The 20,454-nt window shown below is 33.2% G+C and overlaps 1 protein-coding gene across 9 annotated transcripts in view; it reads left to right on the forward strand.

The window, feature by feature from the left end:
* Nucleotides 1–20,454, forward strand: part of Gls (glutaminase) — a 72,058-nt gene that overhangs the window by 30,421 nt on the left and 21,183 nt on the right. For 2 of the 9 annotated variants that reach the window (NM_001109968.3, XM_087564697.1), the window contains 8 exon segments: nt 5,652–5,684; nt 5,771–5,829; nt 8,862–8,928; nt 9,400–9,450; nt 11,795–11,971; nt 13,458–13,589; nt 14,211–14,303; nt 15,200–17,701. In NM_001109968.3, the coding sequence (NP_001103438.2) occupies nt 5,652–5,684; nt 5,771–5,829; nt 8,862–8,928; nt 9,400–9,450; nt 11,795–11,971; nt 13,458–13,589; nt 14,211–14,303; nt 15,200–15,346 (759 nt within the window). In that variant the 3' untranslated portion in view covers nt 15,347–17,701. 9 annotated transcript variants of the gene reach the window in all.

Below are 20,454 nucleotides of genomic sequence, written 5' to 3' on the forward strand. Positions count from 1 at the left end.
GATTAACACTGTACACCAGTACATTCCTCTTTAGAGGACATATATAAATGATTTACAGAACACCTCTTTAACTGCATGCAGTTAAAATCCTTTTGTTAATGATTCATGGGCTCAGTCAGGTACACAGATATGCTGCTGCATGTGGGAATCGCATGTCTTGTCATACCAAACCATCATTTCATTAGTTTCATTTATCATGGTCAGTCATATGTCATGAACCATATTGATCCACATTGGCATAATTAGGAATGGTAAAGAAACACAGACAACATAATGCAATTTAGTCTCTAATAATACAGAAAAGTCATCTTGTATTTGAAAATTTGATGTTTTAACCAGCAAAGTTGCAAATTCATATTTAATCTTTGAGTCTCTACTTTCAGACTGTTTCACAAGTATTTTTTTAATTGAACATAATGCAAATCTTAAAAGATAGAGTTTGATAGAGCTGTAAAACTGTCCTCAAAAAGAAGACATTCCTTAGGCTCTTTTAAAGAAACAATTTAGGTTTATTAAGTATCTGTATGCAGTCTTTGTATCATAATACATTGATGACTTAGTAGTGGTTTGAAGTTGAGGTAATAAAATCATAGCCAAGGAGCCAGTTGTCTTCCTTATTGGGAATGGACACTGGATGAGTTCTGTCATCAATAGAATCTGGTTTTGAGCTCAGTCTGTTCTGTCATTTACTAGAATTTACTGTACTATATATAACAGGTGATTGAATTGCCATTTCAATTAATGATATCTTTGACTTTAGCAGTTATAAAGGTAGAATACTGTGTTATTTTAACTTGTACACAGTGATGTATTGGCCTAAAAGTTGCAGATTTTTTTAAATGGGGATGTGTAGTCATTATTACACTCTAGTTGGTGCCTGCTATCTGTACACAGACAGATCCAAGGAACCTAACCTTGTGCCTAAAGCATGGTCACATTTCCATGGCTGCTAGAGGCAGCCATGCTTCTAGTTCTTTTTAAGATGTTTTGTTGTTGTTGTTTTGTCTTTCCAGTCAAAATTTGGGGCTTTGTTATGGTACCATTGCAACAAATCTCATGTTACACGCCTCCAAAAAAAGTAGAGTCTTTAGTAAGACTCTTTATTTCATAATTTTGTAGTATTGATATTTTTTCCTTGTAGGATTGGTGGTGATCCTCAGGAAATGGGGGAAGAGGCAAAGCAAATGTTCAAAAGGATTAGCAGATTGTGGAAAAAGGAGGATTTGGACAGAAGGAGCCTGTTGCATTAATTCTTAACCACTAAGCTTATAGGAAAACTCCAATATTTAAAATTTTAAACAAAGCTATATAGGTAAATACCTTTTTAAAAACAAATGTAATTTTACACTTAAAATGCACATAATTAAAAGACAAGGATTACTATTCTTACTCGCTTTTTTCCTCTGGTAGCTACTAACTTTAAGGGAATAGTTTTTTGTTTCAGTCTGTTTGATTTCATGATGATGATGTGTGATTGTTTGGTTTAAAGAAAAGAATAAAAATAAGAGAAATAGCTATGTTGATGTGAAGAAGCATATTTCACATGTTTTGGTTTTCCGTGATAAAAAACTAATTTTAGCTCAAAAGTTCGAGTCTTGAGTATTAGACTGGGAAACTGAGGGTAGCATTACAAAATAATTGTCACTATCACATATTTTTAATTTTAGAAATATAGTAAACTACATGACTTTCTATATTTATGACTATTCTAGTAGTTGTTTCTAAGTTTTATTACTTTAAAAAGTTTGGTTTTGTGTGGGTATATTTTATGTTTTAAGAAGCAGTTATATTTTTAATTAAAAAATAAATATTTCAAATTGTTGCTCCATAAACTCAAGGCCAGTTTATCTATATATTCTTCTCCATTCGTCATATTAGCTGTGAACGGGCGGGTTTCTTAGTAAAGCCCACATTCTAAGATGGTCTGTCACTTTTAGTAGTGCATGGCTTGGTACAATTAGCACAGGAATTTAGTGCTGTATTGACGCATTTGAGGGGTTTCTTTTTTCTTTTTTAATCAAAAGGTAGATTTTTCCAACTAACTTAATTGTTCTGTTCTTTATTTTTTAAAAAATATTTTATAAAAATAGTAGCCCTTAGCAGGGCACAGTGTGGCTCATGTCCTTATCCCAGTGCTCTGAAGCTAACAAGGCCCTGTCTCCAAATGAGCTTGAGACCCAGATCTAGAACAGTGTTACTTTTTATCTGTAATACTAATTTGTAGTTTAGCAATGTTTAGTTTCAGAAGATTTTCAGTGGCAGGAACAAACCAAGACTATTTTATAAAATCATTTTCTATCACTTTGCCTCTTTCTTCTGTGATCTCTTACTATTTAGTTAGCATGCTCACTTTTTATGCCTATAGTATGCTTAGTAATAGCTGATTAACATTCTGTTTAATGAGACATTTTTTGGTGTTACCAAGTATTTTTGTTACATGTGTGAATTCATTCATGAATGTTATAAAATCAGATATAAAAATACTTGGACATACTTAAATTAAGACTTTCAATTTATTTTTTCTAATGCTGCAAGCTTTGTGCCTTGAGCCATCTCCCTGGCATTTAAAGCATTAATGGTTTAGTAGACAGTAAGCTTTATCACCCTTGTTAAAAATTCCCCTTATACTTTTCTTCAAGAGATGCAAATTTTATAGTTTAATAGGCATATTTATAGAAGTTAAATTTATATAATTTTCTACCCCTTTTTATTCTTTTCAAACAGACCCCGGATTGCTTTTAGAAATCATTTAGTGAATACATTAGAATTTTACAATACATTTTGCCCAATTTAGTTTTTTACAAATTCTTTGAATTATAATTACTATAAATTTCTGTGGATTTTTCTAGAATTAAAATAACATAATATTTAACAGTGCTTGTAGTTTGATCTTCATGCTGGAGTAAACATATTGTGGTACAGAAGGGACTAAGGGCGGGAGCATGGCTAGTTTAAGAATATTGCTTTGCATATGCCCTTCTTAAATAATTCGCTTTTGGGTTTAGGTAGGTCTCATTTTCCAGAAGGAAGGCCATCTTATGTATTCTCCATTTTAATATACTTGACTGCTAGGGTAAAACTCTTGGTTGCTAATGAGACAACACTTTAAAGTACTTAAGTTAGTGTTTGAGCCAGGGAAACAATCAATACCTGGTTCTGAGTTGTGTTACCAGTAACAGTATTCTAGGTGATTGCCCTTTCTGTAGTTCAACAAAATTGAAATGAGGCCTTAAGCATTCAGCTTAATTACAATATTGCTTGCTATGTGATAAGGTTGAGGTATGTAAAGGCCTGAGTAATTAAGATTGCTCTAACCAAACCTTGTTCTGTGTCAGTCTGCTCATTAGCTATGAGCAGATTTCATAATGTCTATATACACTATAGGGTGAGAATTCTTACCCTGTTCTGGCAGTAGAGAGTATAAACTTGAATATGAATTAAAAATCAGTTATGCTTTTGAAGACCTAAGATAATGCTCTAAAAGATATTACAAATTAGCATCTTCTTTTCTTACATTTTACTTTGAAAATTTCAGTCGTGAACTAAATAAAATAGAATAACCAGCCATAGCAAATTGATTTTTTTTTTCAGTTTATCTTCGGTTTGTCAGAGCACATTTACTCCGTTTTGTATGTGTATACTTGTTTTTCTCCTAAGAGCTTTGAACAAAAGCTTTTTACTGTAACATTTCAAGATTAAAATATTAAAGTTAGGTCCTATCTATCTGATCTGTTACATGAAACCTTTACAAGGTATATGCAGACAACTAATACGTAAAGATTTTCAGGATAGTTAACAAGAACAAAAATTAATGAAATACTATTACATTTAAGTGGGAAAGAGGTACTCTTTAGGCCACATGATCATCCAGTTTTTATTTTCCCCCATTTATATAAATCTGCTTAGAGTATTTCAGGTGCCTATTAAAAACATCATTTAGAAATAGATATTGAATGCAATAAATAATACATTAAAGATGTTTTTTAAAACAATTAAAAAAATTTTAATTTGTAAGCTGTAAGACCAAGTATGTGAGCAAGTTTAGAGTTGAAATGGTTTTTGTTTTTTGATTTTTTTATATTAAATTTGATAGTTCAACAAAGAAAACTTATATTAATTTTACAGGGTACAGCTTAGGTCAGAGAATGAAAGTTCAATGTAACTTGTTTATTTTCTATTGATAAGTTGTATAATCAGTGATATATCCATGTGACAGCACAGTATAAATGCTGACATCCTTTTCCAAAAGTTGTGCTTTTTTTTTTCTTTTCTTTTTCTGAGGTTGAAAAGGTTTTTGTGGCTTAAATGTTGTTACATATTTTACAGCATTAGGATCTATGGAATATTTTGACAACTGCAACAGTTCAATGAAGTTGGTAATTTCTTCTTTTAATTATTTTTCATTGAACGGCTTTGGAGTTACATGTCTACAATTTAAATTCGGGTATAATATAAGAAAGTTGTTAACATGTTGGGATGCTTTAGAAAAGTCTATAGGGGTTATAATCTATTTGTCATTGTTTTTCTTACATTGTTTAAGTTTTGTTAATGTCTGATTTTGATAACATACTTTGGTGTTCCTTCTTGTTCTAGTTATATACCTGTGATTGTACTTTCTTAAATAACTTCATTTGTAGTGTTTTATATATTTATCTCAGTCATAACTTGACCTTCTCATAGGGAGAATGGACCTGGCTTTATATGTTAGATGACACTGGAACAAAAACTCCCTTATAACAACATTCCAAATTACAGTACTTTGGAACTTTGAGCATAGATTCTTAAGAAATTGCTTTTTAAAATGGTTGTCAAATTATTTTATTTGAATCCTGTTTTAGAAATTAGAGATGTATTGTTTCTATTGGGTGCATATCACCAATTAATACGTTTGATTTCAGATCTACAGCTTACTGCTTTGTAAACTTCGTCGAGGTAAAATGAAACCATTTGGCTACTTGAACTGATCTCCATTACACAGGCGTTTTCTCATGACAATTGCAGTAGAGACATGTCAGAACTAGAAGTAATGAAACAATACATCTTCCACAATATGAATTGGCATAATGTTAAATATAATAAAAGATATTTTTTTTAGAACTGTGAAATAAAATTTTTACCTCAAATATTGTTACAATTAAGAGTTACTTAGGGTAGAACTTTCTCCATGTTAGGACAGTATAGCCAGCATTTGCATATGCTAGAAGTAGAAGGGGTCAGTTTTGTTAGAGCTCAGTTTTATAACTCAATAATGGTTAAAGAGTTTGATTTTTAAAAATTCATTGTTCTTAATTGAAAATCATGCTTTATATATTCTTAGTTATGTTTTAAGAGTGAACTTTTAAGTGTTTGAAACAGATCATGTGCTATTTGAAAGATAAGGGGTTCCAGCATAACTTGTATTCTTTAACTCTGGGATTAGTAAATATATTTTTAAAATATATACTCCCTTTGTAATTCTTTATTTTTCAACATAAGGGTATTGACATGTATAAAAGTTTAAATATAGTTACTTTAGAAGGAGTTCTTAGATGTAAAGGCACTGTGCAGCACATTGATTACAATGGTAGGGGTTTAAAGTATGTATTGTGTTAGCTTCGTTCTTACCATCAGTAGTGTCTGTATTAACATGCTTGTCTTTTATTTCTTTTCAGCAAGGAGTAAATAATGCTGAGAAATTTGACTATGTAAGTATTAACACCAAACTATGTTTATGCATAATGTTCCTTGAGTATTTAATGTTGGTTACTCATACTTCTGATTTGGTTTGTAGGTGATGCAATTTTTGAATAAGATGGCTGGTAATGAATATGTCGGATTCAGTAATGCAACGTGAGTCTAATTTGTATGTTGGGTCTTTACACTTGTTCATAATTCTTTTTAATTTACCGACAATTAGACTATAAAATTTTATTTTTAATACTGTTTTACTTCTTATATAAACACATTCAGACACACATATATATGTAAGCATGTGTGTGTATGCAGTCTTTACTTATGGCCCTAGAACTTATTTCAGTGAATAAGTAATTACTCAGAATATGGTCATTAGAAGGTAATCAGGTTTAAGAAACATTTAAAAGTACTTTTCAGAAATTTTAATAGATGTCATATGAATAATTGTAGAGTCCAGAGGGACCTCTAGTTTATCTCAAAATATTTGGGCTTGTTTATTTTCTTTTTGGCTCTAATACAATACCCGTCTTAACTCATTTTTCTATGCCTGACTAACTTGATCTTTTTTAAGTCAATTTTTTATTTTGAAAGTTTCAGTCTACAGAAAAGTTGAAAGAATGAACAAAGGATATATGTCTTTTATTCAAATTTAAGAATGTTTTGTATCTTCTGTCCTTTTCATTTTTTAAGCTCTTAATTTGTATGTTGTGTGTGTTGTGTTCTGAGTTTGCGTGGGTGTCAAATTAGAGATGCACATCACATCTATGGCTTAGACATGCACATATATGGCTGTCAGTTTGATATTAAGTGTATTTCCTTACTTACTGTCCACATTTATTTTTTATTTTAGGACAGGGTCTTTCACTGAATTAGAAATAGTTGATTTGGCTGTCTCAGGGGTCTCCCTGTCTCTGTCCTTCAAGCTTTGGGGTCATAGGCCAGTGAATACCACCATGTTAGCTTTTAGTTGGGTTTTGGGAACTTGATCTCAGATCTCAGCACTTTAATAAGTGAGCCATCTCTGTGGCCTGTTCGTTTTTCAGTGAGAGAGAGGAAGAGGGGAGGTAGGTTTGTAGTTAGATGTTTGTAAATAGAGATATATCCAGAGTTTTCTTTGCTGAATCATTTGAAGTCATGATGTAGTTTATACTGCAGCCTTAAGTCACTCAGCATGTATTCCGAGAGTAAGTATGTGTGAGTTTAAAAGGGGTGTGTGTGTGTGTGTGTGTGTGTGTGTGTGTGTGTGTGTGTGTGTGTGTGTGTGTGTTGGGGTGCCTATAGAAGCCAGAAGAGGGCATCAGATCCCTTGGAGCTGGAGACGTTTGTGTGAACCACCTAAGGAAGCCATGCCATGCTCCACTGTAAAAGCAGCAAATGTTCTTAAGCACTCTGCCACCTCGTCAGACTCATTAGCTCACATAATCACAGTGCTGTTAATATGTTCAAGAACAGAATATTAATAACTTTAGAAAACAATGTTAACTCAATATTGTATATTTGTTAACTGTTTAGTCTCTGAAGCAGAGCAGTTTCTAGATCCTTGCATTTAAAATTTTCTTTTGTGAGGGTTGTATTTTTGTTTATTTATTTGGTTTTGAAGATCAGGCTTTTAAAGAGCAGGGACAGACAGATTGTTTTCTTTGGAAGGACCAGAGGTTCCTGTTGCCTAAGGTTAGCCATTTTTTCTAGGAACTTTCTGGAGATCTCATAAGGAGTTTTTCTGTTCTTTCAGTAAGTTAAGTTCTTTTTGTTTGTTTTTTGTTTTTTTAAGGTATAAAAAAACTGAGCCTTGTAGCACAGGCTAAGCCTAGCTAATCAGCAGGCTGTTAAGGCTAGCCTGGGGTAACAGCAAAACTATCTCCAAATAATAAGTCAAAGGAGGGCTGGGGAAATGGCTCATTGGTAGAGCACTTATGTAAAATACCTTATCTATTCTCTAGTGCCAGGAGGGAAAGGAGGGAAGAACAGGATAAGAGCTTTTCCCTATTTATTACTGTTAGAAATGTTAAAGGTAATACTGAATGTCACTCTTATTTCTGCCACTACTCAGCAAAAATACTATTCTGCTTCTGGACTTTTACAGGTTGATCTCTCAGATGTACTGTGTAATTTGTTTTCATGATAATTCTTTCTTTTTAATTACTCCAGGGATCCCTTTGTAGGTTATATTATAGAAAGCTTTAAGGCAAGACTTCTGTGTCTCTTCTGTTTCCTATGAAAGACTTAATCATCTGTTTGACTGTATAACTCCTACTTAAATGCAGGCCTTCTTCAGCTCATTTCAGTAGTCTGCTATTTCACTCCTTTTTCTTTCCCCAACTACTGTCAGAGTTTGACAGGGAAACTTGATTAAGTATTCCAGATTATGTTCTAGGTTTTGACATTTAATACCTCTAAAATTTTGGTCCCCAAGGATTGAAGAGATGAGATGGCTCATGGATAAGATCTGTGGCTGGTCTTCCAAAGGACCTGAGTTCACCTACTTGGTGGCTAAAAACCAGCTGCTAGTTCCAGGGGACTGGGGACCTCTTCTGCCTCCATGGGAATGAAGCACACAAGTGGTGCACAGACATACATGCAGGCCAATCACACATGACATTAAAAATATTTGACAGCTGGGCTATAGTAGTTCACACCTTTAATTCAATCACAGCACTTGACGGATAGAGGCAGGCAGATTGCTAAGTTCAAGACCAACCTGGTCTACAAAGCAAATTCTAGACAACTAGGGTGACATACAGTGTCTTAAAAAATAAAAAGCAACAACAAAAAAATTGTCCTGGAGGTTCTACTTTCATACTTTAGTAATTGCTCCTGCTTCATGGGACATGACACTTTAATCCAGTGACTGTTCCAGGTTCCGTTTTATGTGTCAGCTGTTTTAACATTTTGTCAGCTCCCTCACGTCACTGTATATTATGATTCTAAAAGACAGTTTGACAAGCCATTTCAGCTTATTTCAGTTTGGCATTTTAAAATTAGCTTCTATGTTCAGGATGTATGAAATTTAGAAAAGATGAATTGATGTCACTCCTTTCGTTGTAAGAAAAGGCTTGCTGCCCAAGGGAATGGGACTGTTCTGTTGAGAGAACTGAGACAGAACCCAACAGGCCTGAGTGCTAGATCACAGTCTTTATACTGTACTTTTGTTAAACAATTCAAGAACAATCATAATTTTTTTCTTCTAGGTTTCAATCTGAACGAGAAAGTGGAGACCGAAATTTTGCAATAGGATATTACTTAAAAGAAAAGAAGGTTTTACATTTTTTTCCTATTCAATGTTACTTTTGTTTAATAAAAGGACATCTAAGAACTCTACATTAGCCTTTAATTATATAAAGTAAAAAGTTTTTACAAAACACTCTTGAGTCAGTGTTAGCCTATTACTCATTAATATTTAATTTATGTATTTGGTAGTATTAAAATATTTGACTACATTCGTACAAATTCTGGTTAGTTTGTTTTTTTTTTAAGTGCAGTATTTGACTACTTTAAAGAAATGTAAGGTTATATGATTATAAATTATTTAATGGTTAAAATTTAGGAATTTTATATAACATGATGTAAATTTATTTTATTATTATATTCTTTTATGGCAAAGTAAAACATTTTATGTACCTTAAAGTTAAATACTGGTGTGTTTTTTTGTGTACTTTTTTTGTCTGGTTTTTTGTTTGCTCATGTTTTCATTGCTTTTCTGTATTTTGGGATTTTGCTCTTTTCCAGTGTTTTCCAGAAGGCACAGACATGGTTGGGATACTAGATTTTTATTTCCAGGTAATTTTTACTCTTAGTTGTTTGAATTATCTTTGTAAGTAAATAGCTCTGTCACATTTTATAAAATATAGATGTCTTAGAAATCCTGACTCTAGGCCATGAGAGAATAAATTTCCATTGACTTTCAGATGTCATGAAAGGTTGCTTCAAGTCCATATATCCTAAGAACCCACACATGAGAACGGGAGGTGGGAAACAGTGTAGAAATACATTTAGATGAAGAGGGACAGTTTTAAAACCTGATTTCTCCTGTTGTACTTTTATAGATTTTATATTTGCCTTGGAAAAACTTTTTTCAGAGGGTGTCTAGCAATATTTTGAAGTGTCATTCTTTTCTGCTGTCTTGTTATCCTCTTAACTGCATCTTTTTTTATCTGATTCATTTGGCATTGAGAATTGTTCAGCACATGTGTCATGTAGTATGCCTGGGCCTCTAAGTTAGGATGTCAATGTCAGGAGCATCCCACACACATAATTTCCTATGGTGCAGACATCAGTTTAGGACAGTCTTCTTGGAAATCCCTCCCTTCCCCATGTAAATCATGCTGTAATGTGGAGATGTGTAGACTACATTTTTAATTTTCTCATTTACTTTGTGTTTGTCTTTACCTGTGAAGGTGCTTTGATTTTTAACCTTATAGTATCTTTAGAAGATAGCTCGATGGGAGTGCAGGTCTCAGATTCTTATTTACTTAGTGTGAGAGCTGTAGTGGGGATTCAGTCTATCAATATAACATTAATTCAAGAATGACCTATTTCATTTACCAGCAAATACAACACTGAACATATCATGAGACGTGAGTAACTCCTCAAAACTCACCTGAAATTAGTGTCAGTTTTACTCTAACCTATAAAACATTTAATTTTGGCTATTACAGTTAGATTAATACTACTAATCTATTGTAAAATTTCAAATCTTTAGTATAGAAATCAGGAGACACCCATGGTGGTGTTACTATATTCTGTGGAGAAATGGATTTTACTAAGAGAACATCATGCTTTCAGGAAATCATTTTTAAATTGATATTTGTCCAGTTAGGAGACTATTACTTTATGATAAGTGAATTGATTAATACTTAATTAGGACACAATTAAGGGAAATTATTTTGTTTTAAAAAGTTCTTCCCTTCTTAGGTAGTGATAATGGGAATTTCAATCCTCTATGAAAAGCAAAATTCTGATTAATCCTAAGTATAAATTAGAAAATTATTTAAATGGGAATTTAAAGTTTACTTCTGAAAGTATTTGCCCACTCAGGCAGTGATAATAGGAATTTAAAGCTCCCCTTCTCTCTTTTGAGATGGGTTCTGGCTGGCCTCCAACTCACAGTACTGAGCTATGCAGGGGTTTTTGTTTACAACCATACCTGGCTAAATGTTACTTCTTTTAGAAACTATTTTCCTAATAAGACTTTTGCTCTGTGGGTCAGTGTAACAACTTGATTAGGGAAGCTATTCTTCTCCCCTTGGTTGCTGCTAATTAAGAGTAAAATGTGAAGGAACATTATTTTAGGTTTAGGGTAACTTTGGGTTTTGTGAGGTATATTATTAATGTTGTCAATGTTCTATTTCAATGCTGGGAATCAAACTCAGGGCTTTGTTGACATGAAAAGCAAGTATGCCACTATTCAGTATACCCTTGGTTTTTATTTTTCTTACCTTGATAACATTTACATGCAGAAATTTCATTCTAGCTAGACTCTGTGTTTCCCATGGCTAATGAATGTTGATTGATAGGAGCTTTAAAGGGTGGCACTATATAGATCCATGGCCCTACATAGCCCTGGGTACTATATAGCCCAGGCCAGGGCTGTCTTAAATATTTATTTCTCTTTGTCATTTGTTGTTCTGTAAATTAGAATACTAAGCTTTGTTATAGGTGAAACGTCAAGTGTTTTATCATCAACACATACCTTCCCCCATACTTAGTAATCATTTTTCTGTCATAATGCTGATGTGTTTTGCTGTATCTTAAAAGATATGGCTTATTTTTCACAGTAAGATTAACAGTAATATATAATAGGAAGTTAGAGCCTGGCTTGGCTCTTTCTCACTTAATTCAGCCACAAAAATATTATAAATTTGGACAAATCTGACTACATTTTAAGATGACTAGAAACTTTGGTAGGTTGAAATCTTAGAAATGTCAGCTTTAGAGTACAACCATCCCTTTAGAAGAGCTAAGATGGGTTGGGGATTTAGCTCAGTGGTAAAGCGCTTGCCTAGCAAACGCAAGGCCCTGGGTTCGGTCCCCAGCTCCGAAAAAAAGAAAAAGGAAAAGCTAAGATAATGAAAATGCCATAAGCCTAAATTTTCAAAACTCGTTTGTTTTTCCTTTGATTTAGCTCTGTTCCATTGAAGTGACGTGTGAGTCAGCAAGTGTGATGGCTGCAACCTTGGCTAATGGCGGTTTCTGCCCAATTACTGGTGAAAGAGTGCTCAGTCCTGAGGCCGTTCGGAATACCCTGAGCTTAATGCACTCCTGTGGCATGTATGACTTCTCAGGGCAGTTTGCATTTCATGTAAGTGACTGTTGCTTTTGCTTTCTCTTGCAGGGAATTGGTCTAGATTGGTACCATTCAAGATACAGCTTGTGAAAGCTATATATTATTTTTGGACAGAGACTTGTTTTAAGGTTAACTGGTTACAGATGAGTACAGTTAAAAAGTCTGAGAGATGTCCTTAAAAATGTAGTCATTCCTACCGTCACCACTTATGATCTTAAGGCATTTCATGGTCCCAGGTTAGTCCAGACTTGCTGTGGTTTTCATCACTGATGCTTAGCACTGTGTTGACTGTAAACTCAGAATATGCTCACACAGGCCTGAATCTTTGCTTATTAGGTACTTGTAAAATATGTAGACATTTTTTATTTGATCCTACTAAGTTGCATCATACTATTCTCCCAAAAAGTTTTGTAATTTTTTGTTTTGTGTTTTAAGAACTTTGTCTGCTTGTGCATTAGTGCCTATGCCTTGGCTCCAAGGATTGAACTTGGGCCACCGTACTTACTGTCTAACTCCTTTACTTCTTTACTGAGCCATTTTGCAGACACTGCAGTTTTCAAGTGAGTACAGTTATAGGAATGAATGTCATGTTATTCACCAGTCACCTTCGGCAATTATGAATACATGACTCATCTTGATTCATCTGTGTACATACTTGCTTTTTTTATTTATCTTATGTTCCAGCGTGTAATTGTAAAGACAGTGCAGCATTGTACTGCCATAAAACCTCAGCTAGCACATATTAAACTGTTCCTCTTACACTCTAACATTACCACCAAATTCAATACAGTATTTAATCATTGACATTGCCTGTACCATTCTATAAACTATGGTTATAGAACCTTTTGTTGACTTGGAATGTAAATGAGGCTATAATTGGGGTTTTTCTTCTCTTTTCTTAAATGTTTTTGTTGTTGTTTCAGGATCTCTGTAAAGAGAGATACAGATATTTTTACCTGAAAACATTGAGTCATTCATTCCATATATTTCTTTTGACTAGACTTTTCTTCTATGCCTATTCTGTTTTCCCTTGTGTTTCTTATAATAAGTTTGACCTTTTTTGGCAGGGAATTAGTCTGCATTAACATTTATCTAATTTTTGGCTATTTCTCTGGCAATAAAGTACAGAAAATCTTGTGAAGAGTTCATACCTCATTTTTTTTTGTGGTTTTTGTTTGTTTTATTTTTTAGGACAATTAGAAAATAACTTCTGTAAAAATAAAAATATTCAGAGCTCCACAGTTCAGATTTAAGTACTTTAACTTACAAGATATTTTTATCTGTTTGTCTGTTTATAATTGGGAGGCTGAAAGGTTGCAGATATCTGTCTGAGGACAGCTTGAAGGAGTAAGCTCTTTTGTCCTTCTATGTAGGTCTCAGGGTTTTAAATCACGTGTCAAGGTTGGTCCTTTATGTACCATAATTGTTAAACAGTTCTCAAACATAACCTTTGTTTATTAAAATATTTATATGAATGTCCTTTTATTTGAATTATTTTCAGGTTGGTCTTCCTGCAAAATCTGGAGTTGCTGGGGGTATTCTTTTAGTTGTCCCCAACGTCATGGGCATGATGTGTTGGTCTCCTCCTCTTGACAAGATGGGCAACAGTGTTAAAGGAATTCACTTTTGTCACGTAAGCAAATTTTATTAGTGAGGAAAAAAGGGGGGGGTGTAGGCATAGTAGCTAAGCTGTCCATCCAGTGATAACCTCTTTTACCTTTTTTACCTTTTTTTTTTTTTTTTTTGTGTGTGTGTAAACCTATGGCCTATAAACAGGTTCCATTTAATTCTTTCAGAAAATTCTGTTTACTTTATGCTTAATTTATTAAAAAATTACTTAATGTGTGTTTTGTCTGCATATATATGCAGCACACTGTAACTAATATCCTTGCAGAAGAAACTGTTGTATCCCTCACACTGGAGTTACAGACAGTTGTGAGCTACCTTGTGGATACTGGAAATCAGATCAGGATTCTCTGGAAGAACAGTCAATGCTCTTAACTGCTGAGTGTTTTAATTTCCCAGGTTATAATTTATTTTCAGTCTTCAAAAACTTAGCAGTAGAGAATTAGAACTAAGTTTCTGACCCGTCCCGACCCGTCCTCTCCCTGGCTCTGGTCTGTCACGCTAGCCTGCAGGTGGTTGCTAGGAGGTAGCAGTGAAGCTGCACACGTAAGGCATGACTTGTTGAAATATGAATGAACAGTCAGTGAATAGCTGCTTTCTTATATGTGTTCTGTGTAACTCTTTACAGGATCTTGTTTCTCTGTGTAACTTCCATAACTATGATAATTTGAGACACTTTGCAAAAAAACTTGATCCTCGGAGAGAAGGAGGTGATCAAAGGGTAAGCCACCTCCCTCCCTAGCTGCTTCTTAGTGTCCTCTAAGGTGAGGAAGTAGCTTATGTAGAATTCCAGCTTGTCAATAGCCTCGTCTGCCAGTTTCAAATAAGTACGTTATTTTTATTGTAGTCATAGATATTAAAATCATTTGTGATATTTAAACTGGAAATTGGTAGCTTAGCAGTACTGGTTTTCTGCTGCTTTTATTGAATTGTTTTATGATCGATTACATTAAAAGAATATATTGGAAGATGTTATGTACTATACATCTAATTTTTACTCCTAATATTTGTCAATTATTGTTTGGGATTAAATTTAGCTCGTTGTCTAGTTTGTATATGAATATGTAAATGGACAGGTATATTAGACTAAATAAGAAAAAGGCCACTGGAGACGACACTTTTTCCAGAACATGTTTAATGATAGATTTTGGTGGTTGTAATAAGAAAACTGTAGTACTCTATGCTAAATACCTTTAAGATCTTGTTTATTATCACTGTGTGGCCTCATATGCACAAACATTTCTTTTTAGAGTTAGTCGAAAAATCAGGATTTCAGGGTTTTTTTCATTGGGCCAAAGGACTTGCTGTTGAGAATGTTAATTCCATTCCTTTGCATCCCACACGAAGAGAATGTACAGTAAAATTACCGTGTACATTAGAAACACACAAATAATATTTTTAATGTGTACTAAGTACATCTTGTAAGTGCCAACTTTATTTTGTGTTAGTTCCAATCAGAGTAACCTTTACTAATATCTGAAAACTTTGAAACGATGACAGTGATGGGTGAACATGTTAATGGATCTTAATAACTTTCATTGAAAAATACATTTTATAGCTTGGACCTTTCATCACTCAAGTGCACTAATAAATTGTGTATGTTGCTTGAACAACTAGCATTCCTTTGGACCATTGGACTATGAGAGTCTCCAGCAAGAACTTGCTTTAAAAGACACAGTGTGGAAAAAAGTGTCACCTGAGTCAAGTGACGACACGTCTACAACTATAGTGTATAGAATGGAAAGTCTGGGGGAGAGGAGCTAGAGGTGGGCTCTAGCTGCAAGCGTTTCTCCTTTTAACATCGGAACCATCGTTAGGCATTTGCTTTCTTTCTTGTTTATTTTTCTAAACAAGTATTTATTCAAGCATTCGATTGTTATTAACCTTGGGTACTGGCACCAAAACTTAAAAAGGTTTTGTGGGGTTTTTTTTCCGCTTGTAATCTTTGTATAAAAATATTTCTTAAGTTTTGAAAGAGCATTTACAAGTAAAGCAAATTTTGCTTTATTTTTTAAAGCTTAATGCAATTTCCTTAGTTACATTAAAATTTTATCTATATAATTTGGTAATCAGATTGTCTTTCTTAGTTCTGAAGCCTGCATATTACATTGAGAAGTGCTTTTCCTTTTCAGTTTTACTATAACTGATAGGATATTGGCTGTAGCAGTCGTAAGTACTTCTGTGCTAAAGACAAGACTGAAAAAGCAAAGTAATCAAAACTATTTTATTTAAAAGAGCAGTAGATTATAAAATTAACTTTAATTTACATATATGCCAGTAATAGTGGTGAAGTTGGCTTTGAATATTTAAAATGCAAATACTTTTAAATGTCTGGTTTTTTCTGTTGTTTTAAAACTTTTCTGTTCTGTCAGAATCACAATGTATTAGGAATGTTTCACATCACTGAAACAGTCCAGCCAAAGAGTTGCAGATGTGTGAGAATGGCATGTCCTGTTATTTAAAAGCTATAATGGTTAGCTGCTCAGAAAAAGAGACAGTGACTATCTTCAAAATGGATTGTATTTTCATATTATTCATGTAATTTTTTTGTTGTATTTAAGTATGAACAGTAATTTGGTTTTTTAGCTTTTAGTAATTTTATTATATTTCATGAGTGCTAATGAATATTTCTTTTATGATAATTATAGCATCTCATAAATTTTGTTCTTTTTGAATTTTTATTAGCATACTTACGAAATGAATGTAGTCTGAAGGTGTTAAGTATATAACTAAAATATTTGTTGAATTGGAATGCTTCTGTTTATTTTTAAAATGCAATATTGAGAATCAAAACTTTTTTCAAGAGAGCCATAGGTTCCATTTAATCTGGTTGTAAACGACATACATATTTTTAAAATCTATCTTGGCAAAATGATACTAAAGTTCTGGATTTATTTACATTTCTTTCTTTGTGTATTTTGTTTTTCTCACAATTCAAGTTTGTTTTGTCAAATCACTTTTAAGCTTGTAAATTGTGGCAAGTGATTGAGAATGAAAGCCTTATAGCTTTTTAAAATTATGACGTATGTTCACTAGAGAAAATTCTGTAACTAAATAAAGTGCAGGAAAAAAATACTTCACTAATATAGATTCTAAATAAGATACAGGAAACTCCTGAAGATCTGATTTGAAATCGGAAACTCTGATACAAGAAAAGGTTCCTTCTCAAAAGTTCGACCTTAAAGCCGTTAGGCTAATTTAAGTATTAATATTTGTATTTAAATAATTACATAATGAGTTTTAGAAAAGGCTTGTTTGTCTGTTCCTTTGGTGTTCCGATGCATTTCCTAGCTGGATGTTTTAAAGCCTTGCCACTGCCCTGCCTGCGGACACTGAGCATTTCCTTTTCTTAAATCCAGGGTTATTTATGATTCAGGTAATTGAACACTTTAATTGGAAAAAGGATTTTAGGTTTTTCTCCCTCCATTTTCTATGAGAACATTTTATTGTTTCACTCAGAAGTTGGATTTACTTTACAAAATGACTTAATTTTCATATTGTGTGCATGTTTGTGTAAATTTCAAAACTTGTTAATTTTTGGCACTTCCTATATATAATTCTGGTAATGCTTGAATGTACACTTAAATATGAAGTAGGATGAAGTCAGCTGCTGTGTTTAAAGAATGCTGTTAAGAACAAGCATTCAAAAATGTGTATAGGAAGGTGTGAGTGTAAGAGGAGGTGAGGTACTGGGAAGGCATCTGCAGACAAGAAGAGGAAAGAAAAGCTTTGCCACTTTGTGGATTTATCTCAGTTCCCTTCAGTATTCTCAAATAAATACTCTCTTTTCAAATAAAGTTCTTTGAGAAGTACCCAGTATTGTTGGGTTTAATTTTTCCTACCATTTTTGATTCTTGATATTCAAGCATTTACATGACAGCATATTTTTCCTTTTTCTTTTTTTTCTGTTTTTTTTTGCCATCATTAACATTTCATTTGAAATGCATATTCTTGAAATATTTTGTTTTTAGCATAAATGTTGTGCATTTTATCTTAGTGTTTGGATTAAAACATTTGTGTTGTTGAGCTTTCTTCATTTGCTTTGTATATTTAATGATGTACCTTTATTTTCCAGTATGCCTACATTTTGTATTGTACAATAAATTTATTTTAAGCTGATTTTATTGTTTTTTTAATATATATGTTGAAACACCTGTGACATTTAAAATTAAAAAACCAAACAAACAGACAAAAAAAAAAAACAACAAAACACTTGGGGTTTTAACTTAAACAAAAATTATCTTTTGTGAAGGTATTTACTGTTCTGAAGATTGCCTGAAAAGGAAACTAGAAATACCAGAAAGTCTTCATTTGAGTTTTAACTTTTAATGAAGTATAGTAGGGAGGAATTTTCCCATTGGTTATACTTGGATTATTTAAATAAAGACTTGACTGACCTGCCCTTAGTCCTATAAAAAAGAAATGAAAAGAAACAAACGAGAAAAAAAACCACCTTATTCTATTTGCAGGCTGTTTCTGCTTCTGAGGGAGAATGTAACTGATGCCATTTGCTGTTTAAATAGTGGGGGCGGAACCATTGCCAAGTCAGCAAGATGCGTTGCTTTGTTCAGAATCACACTGTTGTTCATATGGAGTGGGCTGACTAATAAAAAAAAGTCTGCTTTAGGAGCTTTCGTATATTTTCACAACTCATTTCAAATTACCATCCAAATTACATAAACTGAATACATGCATTGTTGGCACATTTTTCTGTTTGTCTAGACCATACTTTAGAGCGATTCCCTAAGTACATTTTAAGTATTTTCAAAGAGGAAAGTATTCTTGTTTGGGTTATCTAGCATTAATAACTTAAATAACTTTCAGTACTAATTAACAAGTTTAAGTGTGGTTCATGTTATATTTATAATAGTTTATGTTTACTTAAGCTAAAGATACATTTCTTAACCCACTGAATAAAGTAAAGGAAAAAGAGAAAATGCTACTTGAACAGTGCAGTTGTTCCTAGGAGCATGTGTACCTGTTTAAATTTACTAATTCTGAAAATGACCACCTGTTCCACGTAGTCTGTTAGATATGATTTATCGAATCACTGTATTCCTGCTACAGTGTTTGCCATAACTAGAAATTTTGCTAGTCCCAAATTAGCAAAACCTATTCCTATTTATATTGACTTGAATAGTTGAATAGCTCAGCTTGAATAGTTACTTTATGGAATAGTTTTATTTAATTCACTGCAAGTTGAGTTATGAGAATCTGCTCTAAGAATCTTGATATGTCTCCTAGATGACCTTAAGTTGAAGAATGAAAATTTTAAGAGTTATCATTAGTTTACTTACATGTGATCCCTGTGCCCGCCAGTTTTCCACTACTTTCTATTAAATCTTACATGAGCTTTGTGTGACAAAACCAAAGCTACCTGAAGATGCAGAGTAAAAGTTTACTGCCATGCATCATGACCCTACAGTCGAGAGGTTAAGATTTATTTAGAACAGACACACACCCCACTCAGACACTATTTTCTGACATGGCAGTTCTCTGCTAAGGGCAATTATGTGTGAAATATAGTCATTCTCATTTCAAATTGCAGCAGTTTGAAAAATTATATCTTCTACTTCCTAGAAATGTAAGAAATTTAGTTGTATTATGGGAGGTTTTTTTCTTTCCAGATCTGGTAGTTTACTTTCAGTTTCTTCTATTGGATATTTTTTTTTAATTTACATCAAACGTTATTCCCTTTCCCAGACATAAGCCCAGTAGTTTAGTAATGTGAATACTGGAAACATCACACTTGAAGAAATTTGAAAAATTATCTAATGTAAAATAGAGACGTAAACTATCTAATGTAAAGTTTGATGTTTCTTAACATTTTTAATAATGAAAAAGTACTTTTTAAAACAAAGACTGATCATAAATCTTTTAAGTAATTGGGTTGCTACAGATGTCAATCCTTTTCCATTTATATTTTTTGTACAGATGGATGAGAAACAGGTTTAAGAAATATTTGCCATTTCTGTTTAATACATTTTGTTTGTATCTTAGCACTTTCAAGTTGTGATTAATAGATGTTTTTTAAATATTCATATTTATTCATGTTTATAAAGCATAACTTTTTTAAAACTTCAACAGTAGCTTGGCTTCAAAGCTCATTACCATTAATTAAGTAGAATATGGATTAGGTATATTGCTCTTAAAGACTTATTTTTGTAGTTATGTCTAACGCTAAATTACAATTTTTAAATTTTTAAACATTGTGATCTTAGTACTTTAAAAGTCTGTGGTAAGGGATTTGTGGTGTGACTTAGTGATAAAGTCCCATGAAGCCATAGGTTGACTTCTATTGTCCGCTAATTCTGCCAGTAATCCCATGAGCTTGCCGAACGAAGTCTGCAGTGTTTCTGTTAAAATTTTGTGACAAAGGGAAAGGTTTTACACTTTTTAAGATTTTCCTCGTAGTCTTTGGGGCTAGAAAGATGGCTCTTAAGAGTACCTAGTGCTTTTGCCTGGGATCTGGACCTGGTTCCCAGCACCCACTGGTAACTCAGTCACCTTAACTCCAGTTCCAGGGGTGATCCAGTGTCCTCCTTTGGGCCCCATGGGTTCCTACGTGACCTGGTACGCATTAACTCACCCACACGTAAATGTACACAGGAGTTAAAGTATTGATATCAACTTACCGAAATGCTTCCACCTCTAATTCCCCAGATTAAAATTACCTATTTTTGAAAGGCTTATTAGCCTTTGAAAGGAAAAATTCTTACCTGAAATAGTCTTTATTTTTATATTATATTTCTGATTTTTGTTTCTATAGTAAAATTCTTCTCTGCCCTGAAGTAATACTTGAGACTAATTACATTTGTAGTCTATAAACAGCGGAAGGGTCTACTTCCTTTCTACTAAAAAAAAAAACAGAT

This window comes from Rattus norvegicus, chromosome 9, assembly GCF_021556685.1.
Source record: "Rattus norvegicus strain SHRSP/BbbUtx chromosome 9, alternate assembly SHRSP_T2T, whole genome shotgun sequence".
NCBI classification, from domain to species: Eukaryota; Metazoa; Chordata; class Mammalia; order Rodentia; family Muridae; genus Rattus; species Rattus norvegicus.